This window comes from Rosa rugosa, chromosome 5 (assembly GCF_958449725.1).
Source record: "Rosa rugosa chromosome 5, drRosRugo1.1, whole genome shotgun sequence".
Classification (NCBI taxonomy): Eukaryota; Viridiplantae; Streptophyta; class Magnoliopsida; order Rosales; family Rosaceae; genus Rosa; species Rosa rugosa.
The window spans coordinates 17,622,458-17,635,210 of record NC_084824.1 but is presented as its reverse complement, the minus strand read 5'-3'; the positions used below and the strand labels follow the sequence as shown (position 1 = coordinate 17,635,210).

Genomic DNA, 12,753 nt, shown 5'->3' with positions numbered 1-12,753 from the left:
TTCCCACCGGTTTGGATCATACACATGTCGTCATTGGGTTCCTCCATCCTCATGGGACTCGCTGCCTGGCTTGTTTGGGCGGATGGTGGGTTTCATTCGCAATCCACTTCCAATTCGTTGTTCTTCTACATTGCTCAGATTTCGTTAAGCATCATTTGGGGTCCCATTGTTCTTGTGTTTGGGGCGGCTTGGATGGGATTGCTTCTTTGTTTGGTGCATTTCGGAACTCTAATCGCTTGTTATATGAGCTTTCGAGATGTGAATCCGTTTGCCAAAGATCTGGTAAAACCATGCTTGGCTTGGGCGGGATATCTCACCATTGTTAATAGTACGCTTGTATGTATTGGAATTTGATTGTACATGTACCATGGATTTCATGGTTGTAGCAGCTAGCAATAGAGACATGACATCAAACTAGCGAACAGATACACCTGGGGAGGTTGCGATAGATAGGTTTTTCGGTTTTTAACTTTTTATAGTCTGAAATTTTGGTTAATTGCAACGGAAATATTGAATTTCCATGGAGTTGTTGACATTGCGACTTTGTGATGTTTGGATGGAGCATTGGAGATTATTAAAGCATTACGTGATGAACATCACGCATGAACTTTTCAATCCTTCCATAATTATTGTTTTTTATTTACATTTTTTCTTCTACGACTGAGGACAATTTAGTTGCATAAGAAGAGCATTCTTGACCGAATTTGTCTAACTTAGTTACATCCAAAGTGATTGAATCATTTATCTAGCTTAATGATAACCAATTGCACAAGTAGACTTTCTTATTCTTAATTAAAAAAAAAAAAGTTACATGAGAAGGAATCGAGTCCTTAACCTAATTAGTCTAACATAGTTACATCACTGAATAATTGACATAACTTAATGATTCTGGTCACCATTTAGGGTAGTAACATAAAGTGGAGATTGTCTTAAACCACACTATATATATGAACAGTACTCTATCAAGAAGTGGAGATCGTCTTGTCCCAGTTCATCATCCAGCCAGCAATGGAAACCCGCGGATCAGCACATTGAGAAAATTAATAATTAAAAGAGAAATCAAGTTTCACCATTTGGGGGATTAAACCCCTCGACCAACTTGCATAATAAAATCCATCGATCTAACAAGTAACAAGAAGCTTCCATTGCAGTTCGTATCTAAGAAAAATAGGCTAGAAAATGACCGGAGCCGTGCTCTGTTTGCCACGTGTAGCTAAGCCGGGTGAAGTCAAACTCCGTTTTTGTCTTCCCCCGTTCTGTTCGTATTGGCCATTCTTTTCTTTCCCTCCACCATGAAACATGATTAGCTGTTAACTCGATCGTAGCTAAAGATGATATTAGCTGTTAACGTCACAGTCATGCACGCCATGTGCTCGATTAAATGCCGACGCTGCTCGCGTCAAGTGGCACCCAGCGACACATGCCTCGGTTTTTCTTCTTCGCTGGGAGTTGGATGCTATTGTGATTGCGTGGTTTGTGAAGCCTCTCATGATCTCATCTCACTGTGCTTGAAAGCTACCTGCAGTTCTAGCTTGTTTTCGTTGTTTTGGTATTTCTTAATTTCCCTCTACGTACGTTCCTGTTGTTGTGATGGGTTGTTTATGAGTTGTGCAATAATAGAAGTGAAAGTTTTATGGTGCTTCTCAGAAACGGTTAACGTGTAAATTGTTGGGGGGGGGATCACAAAATGATAGTCTCAATAATTTCGGTTGGTACATGAGGGAAAGAACTTGTCTGAACATAATTGGCATTAACTATAACAAATTTAGAAAAAAGGTTAACAAGTTAGATGACAACAAATTTATACTTATGAACATTACATATTAAGCAAATTTGTTGTCATCTAACATTACAAGTTAGATGACAACAAATTTTAAGCAAATTCTTACTTCCCATGGTTAAATTTTTGAAAATCCTATTATGCCCTTTGTTAATTGAATTGTTTAGTAAATAAAAATTATATTATGAGGCTAAAATAGTAAATAAATCAAATCAGTTATTTTCCCAAGAAATAATAGCCAAAAAATAAGGAAAAAATGCCACGTTTTGAACCGTTATGCTGCCGTTATGAAGTGTGTGAATCCAATTGGGTGTGTGTGTTTGGTGGGGTGGTAAGGCTTTGGTCTCATATATAAGAGGTCAGGAGTTCGAGCCCCATCAAGGGTGGGAATGGGGTGGGGTTTTAAAAAATAAAAATAAAAATAAATAAATAAATAAATAAAGTGTGTGAATCCAATTCGACAAAAAAAAAAAAAAAATTTGAATAGCTTAAGCAGGTTTCTCCGTATATTTCTATATGGTAAATTTGATAATACACAATCACGTGATAGTTCAAGAGAACAGTAAAATTTCAATTAACAGTAAACATATTAAGCAAAATTTAAATATTTTCAACCTCTAGAAATATGGTAGGATAATTACTCTGTTTGGGAGCAATAATTTTCACAAATATTCAGTCAAACGAGTTACCTTGTCAAAAAGGCAAACAAATCACGGTTTATTCAAATGTTAATGACCCTCGTCAAAAAATGAAAAAAAAAATGTTAATGGCGTGATTCAAATATTTATTCACTCTTTTTGTACCAAAGAAACAAAAAAAATATTTATTCACTCTTTTCTTTTTTAAGGAAATTGGTTGGATCCCATACCGGACTTCCAGGCCATCAATCACTCAGGCGACAGGCGTCACCCGTCCGTGGGATCCACGCCTCTACGTACTCCTTCACCGAATGAACCGCACCCTATTAAAACCCCACATCGTGCTGACGTGCGAGAAGAACCTTAATATAGATATCACGAAAATTATTTAATAATAATAAACTTGTCGGGATACATTTCCTGATTTTCTGTATTCCCATTATCGCTCACTTTCCACAGTAGAGACTTCGAACCAGTCTCCCTTCTTCTCTCCAGCTCCACCGACTCTCCCCATTCTCCTTCCCCATTCGCCCTTACTCTTCTTCCTATTTACAATTGTGTCCCTCCCTCCATCACTTTCTTAATGAGATCTTAGTATCAAACGCCATTGTAAAGTTGTTAACAGTGAAATCTCCGCTACAGTTGAGAATGCTGGAGCGGTGCTTCGGAGTGCGGCGGGTCCGCCAGATCCAGAGGGCGGCGCGCCACGGAACGGTGACGTTTCTGTGCCTCTTCATGACCGTCGTGGTTCTCCGCGGCACAATCGGCGCCGGGAAGTTCGGGACTCCCGAGCAGGACTTCAACGACATCCGCGAGCGTTTCTACTCGCACAACCGGCGCGTGGAGCCCCACCGTGTCCTCGAGGAGGTGGAGACGACGGCGGCGGCGGCCCAGAACGACAACGCCGACTCCAACAACTACGCCACTTTCGACATATCGAAAATCCTCAAGGACGAGGAAGGCGGCGCCGACGAGAAGAGGGATCCGAACGCGCCGTATTCGCTGGGTCCGAAAATCTCGGACTGGGACGAGCAGCGGGCCGGGTGGTTGAAGCAGAACCCGAATTTCCGGAACTTCGTCGGGCCCACTAAGCCCAGAGTCTTGTTAGTAACCGGGTCGTCGCCGAAGCCGTGCGAGAATCCGGTCGGCGACCACTACCTGCTGAAATCGATCAAGAACAAAATCGACTACTGCAGGATCCACGGAATCGAGATCTTCTACAATTTTGCTCTGTTGGACGCGGAAATGGCCGGGTTTTGGGCCAAGCTGCCGTTGATCCGGAAGCTACTGCTGTCCCACCCGGAAGTCGAGTTTCTATGGTGGATGGACAGTGACGCTATGTTCACCGACATGGCGTTTGAGGTGCCGTGGGAGAGATACAAGGACCACAATTTCGTGATGCACGGATGGAACGAAATGGTGTACGATGATAAAAACTGGATCGGGTTGAATACCGGAAGTTTCTTGCTAAGGAATTGCCAGTGGTCGCTGGATCTGTTGGATGCGTGGGCTCCGATGGGCCCGAAGGGGAAGATAAGGGACGAGGCGGGTAAGGTTTTGACCAATGCGCTGAAGGGCCGGCCGGTTTTCGAAGCCGACGATCAGTCCGCCATGGTTTATTTACTTGCTACGGGGAGAGAGAGGTGGGGGGAGAAAGTGTACTTGGAAAATCATTACTACTTGCACGGTTACTGGGGCATTTTGGTGGACAGGTATGAGGAGTTTATAGAAAATTACCATCCTGGGCTCGGCGACCACCGGTGGCCGCTGGTGACGCATTTCGTGGGGTGCAAGCCGTGCGGGAAGTTCGGGGATTATCCGGTGGAGAGGTGCCTGAAGCAAATGGACAGGGCTTACAATTTTGGTGATAATCAAGTGTTGCAGATGTATGGTTTTACTCATAAGTCGTTGGCGAGTAGGAGAGTGAAGAGGATTAGGAATGAGAGTAGTACTCCGCTTGAATTGAAAGATGAGCTTGGGTTGCTTCACCCTCCTTTCAAGGCTATCAAGCTATCATCATGATCTTCATCTTCTTCTTCTTGATGTTCTGCACTTCTGTGTAACTTTTCTTTTGTTATTTTCATTTATTTATTTAAGGTAATAACACAGGTTAATTTTGTAATATTTTTGCTATTTCTAATTCAATTGGTGTTGTTGCTTTATGGGATTGTGTTAGTGGTCACTGTGAACTTTGGACTAAAGATTGGATTTATCTTTGGTTTCTTGGAAACAAGGATATGTAAATGTTACGAGTGCCAGTGGTGTATATATTTTAGATTTGGATTTAGTCATATGTGTGAAAACAAATAGCAGAAAGTTTTTTTTTGTATTCAATTGCTCGAGTACAAATGGAAGACAACAAGGTGTGGGTTAAATATGCACTATACTCATCGTTATACTACCAACGAAATTATGAGGTTTTCTGTAAAAAGCCTCGACATACCGCTAGTGTTAGGCGGCTTCAATTTCTTACAATTTAGGGATGATTCTTTCCAATTTTTTGTGTGAGATTCTAAAAACTGCTATAGACTTATTTCAACATCACGTTTAGTGGCCCCTAGGTGTAATAAACATAACATGTGACATTATTTGAGATTGTTTTTTGAAGACACAAAAACGCTTTTGTATTACGATATATATATTTTTTTTAATAGATTAGAGGGAACTGATCTAGTCTAGTCTTATTGAATTTCCGACCCTCCCTCACTATTTCAGCTAACTCCAAGAGCTTAAACAAAAAGTTAATTATAAATATAAAAAATTTGCAAAAAGAATAGAAAATGTATCTCATGTGAGTTCTAAAATCACTTAACTTGACTAGTACTTTCTCGTATAGAAGCACTTTTTAGGAAATTTAAAAGCATTTTAGGCTGTTAAGAAGCAGTTCCAAACAAATCAATAATTGAGCAGAATAAAGAAATCAATACCCCAATACTCTAATAATTTGTGCGAATAGTGTGACCAACTAACAATTTATGAATGAGAAGCCTCACTCATATCAGAGATGAGAGTCTTTTTCAAGACAACTTTCTTTACTGTTTTCAAATCATAGGATTTAGGTTCAATAGATTCTACACCTGCCATGTGCGAATTGATCTTAATACCACTACAAACACTGTCAACCTTTTTGGGTCTTTCTAAATGTACCCAACAAATTTCTATGTTGACCCAGCAAATTTATTTGTTTATAAATATTTTTAATTAAACCACCTAATTTTCCAAACTACCCTTATCTTGTACCCAGCAAAGAAACTATAGTGATGGAAACTTCGCGTCGTCTTAGTGATTCGCCTAACCCCAATTGCAGATTGCTTATCTGCTCCAGCATATAGAATTTAGATACATAAATTTCAACCTCATTTTGATTAAAGAGGAAGAGAGAGGGTTGAGGAAGGGACCGGTTGGTTTGCGAAGAAGGGCTTGATGGAGAATTATGGTTTCTCGCCTGCTGAACCAAGTAATATCCCACTACTGGGTTCGTTATCTCATCTAAAGAGAATTAGATTGGAGTGTGTCTCAATACCTTCAATGACCAAGAACCTCATACAATTGGTGGGTCTAAAAAAGATATCTCTATTCATGTGTACGGTGTACCATTGGGAAAGCTTTCAACGACGGTTCCATCCAAATTTTGTACGCATTTTCAAATCTAGAGGAAATTAGCATTGACTATTGCAATGACTTGGTGGAAATGCCTGCTGACGTCTGTGATCTTATTCATCTACGGTTTCTCTACTCAGGATTGAGTGGTATTGCTTTTCAATTCAATCAGTCATACCAAGAGTTGAGAACCTTGGATCTCATTTAGAAAAACAAGAATTATTACTAAGCTATAGTACAATCGAAACCTCATCTTGAAAGAACCCAGAAACTGCCGAAGAAAATTGGTATGAAGCTGGGAAATTTTCATTGCCTCGTTGGCTTGTTTCTTTAGCTGGGTACAAGAAAAGGTTAGTATGGGAATTTAGGTGGTTTAATTAAAAATATTTATAAATAAATAAATTTGCTGGGTCTACATAGAAATTTGATGGGTACATTTAGAAAGACCCTTAATTTTTCATATATATATATATATATATATATATATTTAAAATCTTATATATATATTATATATATATATATATATATATATATATATATATATATATATATATATAATTAAGCCAATTTTTTAGGGAATGGTTAAATTTTTGAACTACCATATATGCCCTCACATAATATAGATATTAATAAATAAATTATTATATATGAGGATAAGATAGTCAATTGACTACATCAATACCTCCCATGAAAAAATGAGAAACTTCCTCAAAATCAGGAGAGAAACTGCTGTAACTTTTTTTTTAATTTAAAAAAATAAAAATAAAAGCCAATTGACATGTGCGGAGCACATTTTAAAGGGCTAGTTAAAGATTAAGTGGACTTTTAATTAGGAAATGATAGTCGTATATTCGTTAATTAATGAGATTCATTCCCCGCATTGTCAATTTGGGCCAGACAAAGCTAAAGCAAAGTAAAGATACCTGGTCCAGACCAGCCTCAAGCAAGCAAGGAACCAATTCCATTGGGCCTACCCCCCCAAATCCAACCCTCACAAATCCACCACGTCATCACTTGTACCCTAGCTGCGTTGTCAGCGTCCCTAAAACAACAAACAGTACCTCACCTCAGGGGACACGTCACCACCTTGTGTTTCACTGAAGAGGTAGTGAAGCATTAACTCACTGCACATTTGGCGCACACTATAAAAGCCCAAAGCTAAAATCGTCCGATGGGTCTTTTACTACTACTCATCCTTTGGCGGCTCCCTAAATTCTCCAAAGCTTCCGAAACCCTAATTGTATTTCAAAAAATAAAAACTCGGCGGTTTGGTTTCTGTAAATAATTAAATAAATCGAATAAGGACTCTGGGAGTGAGGTCCGGAGGAGACGATAGTAATGGAGAATTCGAAAGCGCAGGAGTTTGCTTTGGTCTCCATCTCCGAGCTCGGTTCGTCTTCTCCTTCGTCGCCGGCCGTTGCTAGGTTTAGCGCCGCCGAGAATGGTGTTGCGGAGCTTCGATTTCAGCCGGAGTCTGAGTCGGCCGCTCCCGTCAATGTCGATCTTCAAGCTGCTAAGGTTTGGTTCTCTTTTACTTGGGAGTGTTGTTTTGATCTTATTGTAGGATTGGCTGATATGGAAGTAAGTAAAAGTAACGAACTGGAAATTGAACTGTTTAGATTTGGAGTTTGAGTATTTGGCTTTCGTTGCTCGTTTAGTTGATGAAAAAGAAAAGCAGAGGGAAAAAAATAATATAGCTCTGTTATTATGTAATTGATGTAGAAATTGAATAGAAGAGAACAGTTGGATTCAATTATGTATGTATTCATTCTTTTGATACTTCTCGGCGATCAAATAGACTTTAATAATTACTTTATCCTTCGGATTATCGGTTGGATTATTAATGTCTTGGAGAATGTTGGATATGATGATGAACAGTTAAAATATGATTTCGGTGTGTGTTTTTGTGTTCTTCAGCTGTACAAGTTGGGCCCCTTGCAGTCTGCTTGCATATCTGAAGGTTCTGATACCGGCAAAGAGGTAATAATAATACTTACTATGTGCATTTGCGTTTTAAAGATCTACTTTGCAAACTGCTTTGGTACCGAGTTTACATGTTTATTTCTTTAGTAAATTTGCAGTTTTGCAAGTTGAATTGGTGTTTTCGTTTACTGTATGGTTGTTTGATTGTATGATTTGTTAAATTGCTGCCGGATGTTCTTTTGACATTAATCCTTTTGAACCAGAAATTGTATTCAAGGGGCCTCACAATCCAATTTAAAAATGAGGAGGAGAGTGGAGCTTTCCATCATGCATTTGAGCAATGGAAGACAGAGCTTGTTGTTGAAGGTGCTGTTTCAAAAGATTACTTATGATTCTGAACGGTCGTTAGTTTGTTATAATTTGTTTTGGTCACTATATGCCAAATATTAACTCTACTATGAGTCTATGACAACGTGTTTGATCCTAGTAAGTTGAATTTTACTAGTCTTCTTCTTACATTGCTGTTGTTTGCTTCTGCAGGAAAATGTTTACCAAATGGAGAGCTAACATCTTCCAAAAGCAAGTTTGATGACAAAATAGAGCCATCTTCTGCCAAAATGTACTTCCATTACTATGGACAATTGCTACATCAACAAAACATGTTACAAGATTATGTGAGGACAGGTGAGATTACTGATCCATAATTTTCTTGCTCCTCTTCAACATTATGTTTATTGTGATTTTTTGTTGAGAAGTTGAGTTAAATATTGTAAACATAATGCAAACTTTTATCATTTCCTAGTTATCGGTGTTATGGGTTGTTCTTATAATTCTGTATGTCAGGAAAGTTTGATTTATACCAGAGTTGCTTGGCGAATATGTTAATCATGTGCTATTTATCTTTCTACAGGAACCTATTATGCAGCAGTGATTGAAAACCGTGCAGATTTCACTGGCCGTGTGGTAGTTGATGTTGGTGCCGGTAGTGGTATTCTGTCATTATTTGCTGCTCAGGTACACTTTGCTCTTCAATGAAACAAGTTCAGAACTGTGGATCTCCATCTTTCTGATTTGGTTTTGGCATATATCCTTATTTATTTTTAATTATAGTGTTTTCTTTGTACCAACATATAGGCTGGTGCAAAGCATGTTTATGCTGTGGAAGCATCTGAAATGGCAGAATATGCACGCAAACTAATTGCTGGGAACCCTTCACTGGGTCAAAGGATAACTGTGAGATCTTTATCTGTCATTTTAACTGTTAATGCCCTTATCACTCATTTTTCTTATTCTCTTTTTGGATACTTTCATGCAAAATAGGTAATCAAAGGTAAAGTTGAGGAGGTTGAATTACCTGAGAAAGCAGATATACTTATCTCGGAGCCAATGGGTAAGCCTTTTGCTTCAGCCAGTTGATTGGATCCCCCCCTAAGGGGTCTATTATGAGCAGTAAATCTTAAAAACTATTTGGAATACTTAGATTTTCAAAGTTCCATGGTTCTCTCTTTCCCTTTCCTTTATTGTTCTAATATAATTTTTTCTTTGGCTTTAGGCACATTGTTAATTAATGAAAGAATGCTGGAGACCTATGTGATTGCAAGAGATCGGTTTCTTCAGCCAAATGGAAAAATGTTTCCTGGAGTTGGAAGGTAGTATGAACTTTTGATGCCTTCTATGGTTTGTTATATCTTGTAGGTCGATACTGTTCAACTTGTATTCTTGGACCCTGTGAACAAAGTTGGCACCTTATATACTAGGCTTCTAATGCTACTTTTGACTGACCGTACCCTTAATTAAGGTGGTATATATGCATATATATTTTTGTATTTTAATCAATTGTCATCCAATATCAACCTTGGAATATTCAACACCTTTCTATAACAACTAACAAGTGGTTGGCAAGCAATAAACTGTGTCGGACCATGAGCACCGTAGGTAATTCTTGTGAAACTTAGTTAATAGTCATGACAATATGCCTATATATAAGATAACTATATAGGCATACTTTTTTTTTTTCGCAGCCAATACTTTATGGTTTTCTACATCGACTACTTTTGTTACCCTCACTTTTTCCTCATCAATGCAAGTTGATTTCTTCTGCAGGATACACATGGCACCTTTCAGTGATGAATATTTGTTTGTTGACATTGCAAATAAGGTGCGTCTGTCTTCACTTGTCTCATCTATTCTTTGAAGTTCATTAGATTGTTTCTGTAGTCTGATAATTCCTCTCTCCATCTGTCCTTTTCTTTTGAGAAAAACAAATATTAATGTACCTGGTTTGTGTATCTACAGGCTCTCTTCTGGCAGCAACAAAATTATTATGGTGTTGATTTGACGCCCTTGTATGGATCTGCATTCGAAGGATATTTTTCACAGGTCTTTTTTTTCTTTTGCTTATTTGTAAAGTCTTTAGATTTTATTGTACATGCATTGCTGAATGTTCACAAGCGTAGAATGTATTGGATGTGCATTGCTGAATGGTTCTTTAGGCTATTGATCTGGCATTGTAACCTTCATTGGTCTAGAGTGTCAAGTAATTAAGATTTTATTTTTATTACAAAATTGTTCTGTAGCTGTTGTTGATTCTTCTATACTATGAGATTTGAATCTTTAAGCAAAGAGGAACTTTCAATGGCATTTTGCCTCATTGTATTCTGAGTGAAAATCAAAATCGGTTCAAGCCAAATCAAATTTGAAATGTCACCTTTGCAACTCACATTCTTCCTCATCAGGTTAAACTAGCTACATTCTCTACCATAACATGAATTTACCCCCAACTCAAACTAGTGTGTTGTTACTGATTTCGCGAGATATCAAACTTGTCCTTCTTGGCTAGTTTGTCTCAGACTTGCAGCAAATACTAAAGTATATATTCAATTCCTATTAGTTTAACTTCTGTAAAAGATGGAGTCACTCTAAATTAAAAAGGGAAAGGAATCTTGGACTGATATCATCCAAGATTTTTCTTTGCTAGTGCTCTTTCAAACCCCTTAGATTTCTAGGCAGAAGTATCTCGGTGAGTTGATCATTAACACCTTCAGGTTCTAGATTCATTTTTAACATTTTCTTGGCTATTGTATGGATCTAACTATGTATTTGGTTGGTTGAACTTAGTAATTTTGTGTTTAAAATTTGATTGGCTATTGTGTGGATCTGACTATGAATTTGGTTGGTAGAACTTGGTGATGTACTAAAATTTGCCTGCTCTATTTCTTGTACAGCCTGTCGTTGATGCTTTTGATCCAAGATTATTAGTGGCTCCTTCTTTGTCTCACGTGATAGACTTCAGTAAAATAAAGGAAGAGGACTTGTATGAGTTTGATATACCATTACGGTTTGTAGCTTCTGTAGGCACTAGAGTGCATGGGTTAGCATGCTGGTTCGATGTCTTGTTTGGTGGGAGGTAACCTATTTTTTGTGCATTTGCAGTGGGCTTGATATTTCTCATTCTCTCTATCATAACTGTTTTCAAACTGCTGTGTCACAGCACTGTACAAAGGTGGCTTACCACTGCTCCTGGCTCACCAACAACCCATTGGTACCAGTTACGCTGCGTTCTCTCGCAGCCAATTTATGTGATGGCAGGACAAGAAATAACTGGGCGACTCCACATGATTGCCCACAATGCTCAAAGTTATACAATTTATCTCACATTATCAGGTCAGTTTTATCTACTTATGTTCAATGTTGAGGATTTCTTTCCCTGGTTTCTAACCAAGTTGTGGGTTTCCCTCTTCAGCTAAAATGTGGGGCCCCGGTGCTGAACAAGGGGGTATAATTCAGTCATCATCATGCAAACTTGATCTTAAAGAGCCCTACTATAGGATGTCGCAGCCACAACCTTATGTAATGGCCCAAGATCAACAACCACATCAGCAATTACACTCACAGGTATCACTGCCAGTGCTACCAGTCTCATAGGGACTTTTTCATAGTAATTGAATTAGAATTTCTTTGTCAGAAGTATTAACGGTTTTAATTAAATCAACCAGGATCTCTAGAAGCAAACAAAAAATAAAAAGAAGCATAAATGCCAGGTTTTGTAGTGCATTTGTCTACACTCTTTTCCCCATTGTCGTGACTATCACAGTAGACTACAGTAGACTAACCTGGTTCATGTTGTTACAGGATGTACCCATTGACACTCAGGATTTTGAAGATCCCGACTTCATTCCACAACCATCACCAAGTTCAGGGCCTAAGATTACACTGGCAGAATTTGCCAAATACAAATCTAGTGGTCTTTGAAGAAACTTCTGATATGCCCATGTGTTTGTAACATAGAACTGCTTTACTCCTATGTTCTAGGTTTTGAAGTCAATCTGCTACTTTTCTGTTCATTAGTGTCTTCCTACTTTCTTAGTTAGGGTTTGCCCCCTGTAAATTAGTTAATTATTTGAGTGCCTGTAGCAGATTTGTGCAATGTTATTGATTTAACCAAGTCATTAATAAAACTTTCTGGCAAAAATATTTTAAAGTCAATAGGGTTTTGCCCTTACATTTTCTGTCTTCTTCCCCTGCAATGCTTCGGAATCACCGTGGCGTGGCTGTTGCACTTGTCATTTGTCAGGCCCTCGACTCTCTCTGGAGAGACAGCTCTCTCATGTTGCATCTGAGTCTCCAGCAGCACAGTGGCTCTAATTGATAATGTAATCTTTTCCTATGCAGCAGGACCAATCTACCTCGGGTCTGTTCGACCTGGAGTTGTTTTTCTTGTTCTCAACTTCTCTCATCTTCTCTTCACCTGCCACACAATTTACTCGGTGGTTGTTATTTGTTGATCTAAGCATGATCGTTTTATGGATGTTC

At 38.6% G+C, this 12,753-nt stretch overlaps 2 protein-coding genes across 3 annotated transcripts; both read left to right on the top strand.

Moving 5' to 3' along the window:
• The first annotated feature begins 2,794 nt into the window (after window positions 1–2,794).
• LOC133712967 (xyloglucan 6-xylosyltransferase 2-like) lies at window positions 2,795–4,705 on the top strand. The gene has a single exon (XM_062139083.1). The coding sequence runs from the start codon at window positions 3,067–3,069 to the stop codon at window positions 4,438–4,440; it is 1,374 nt and encodes a 457-aa protein (XP_061995067.1). The 5' UTR covers window positions 2,795–3,066; the 3' UTR covers window positions 4,441–4,705.
• A 2,480-nt stretch (window positions 4,706–7,185) lies between these two features.
• On the top strand, window positions 7,186–12,426 carry LOC133712966 (probable histone-arginine methyltransferase 1.3). Of its 2 annotated transcripts, XM_062139082.1 has the most exons (15): window positions 7,186–7,536; window positions 7,936–7,998; window positions 8,205–8,307; window positions 8,482–8,625; window positions 8,852–8,955; window positions 9,076–9,174; window positions 9,262–9,331; window positions 9,494–9,590; window positions 10,045–10,099; window positions 10,237–10,320; window positions 11,166–11,347; window positions 11,432–11,604; window positions 11,684–11,835; window positions 11,937–11,981; window positions 12,073–12,211. In XM_062139082.1, the coding sequence occupies exons 1-14, from the start codon at window positions 7,357–7,359 to the stop codon at window positions 11,943–11,945; spliced, it is 1,515 nt and encodes a 504-aa protein (XP_061995066.1). In that variant the 5' UTR covers window positions 7,186–7,356; the 3' UTR covers window positions 11,946–11,981; window positions 12,073–12,211. The 2 variants fall into 2 exon arrangements, with proteins under 2 accessions (XP_061995066.1, XP_061995065.1); XM_062139081.1 differs by lacking the exon at window positions 11,937–11,981 and having other exon boundaries at window positions 12,073–12,426.
• Window positions 12,427–12,753: the final 327 nt, after the last annotated feature.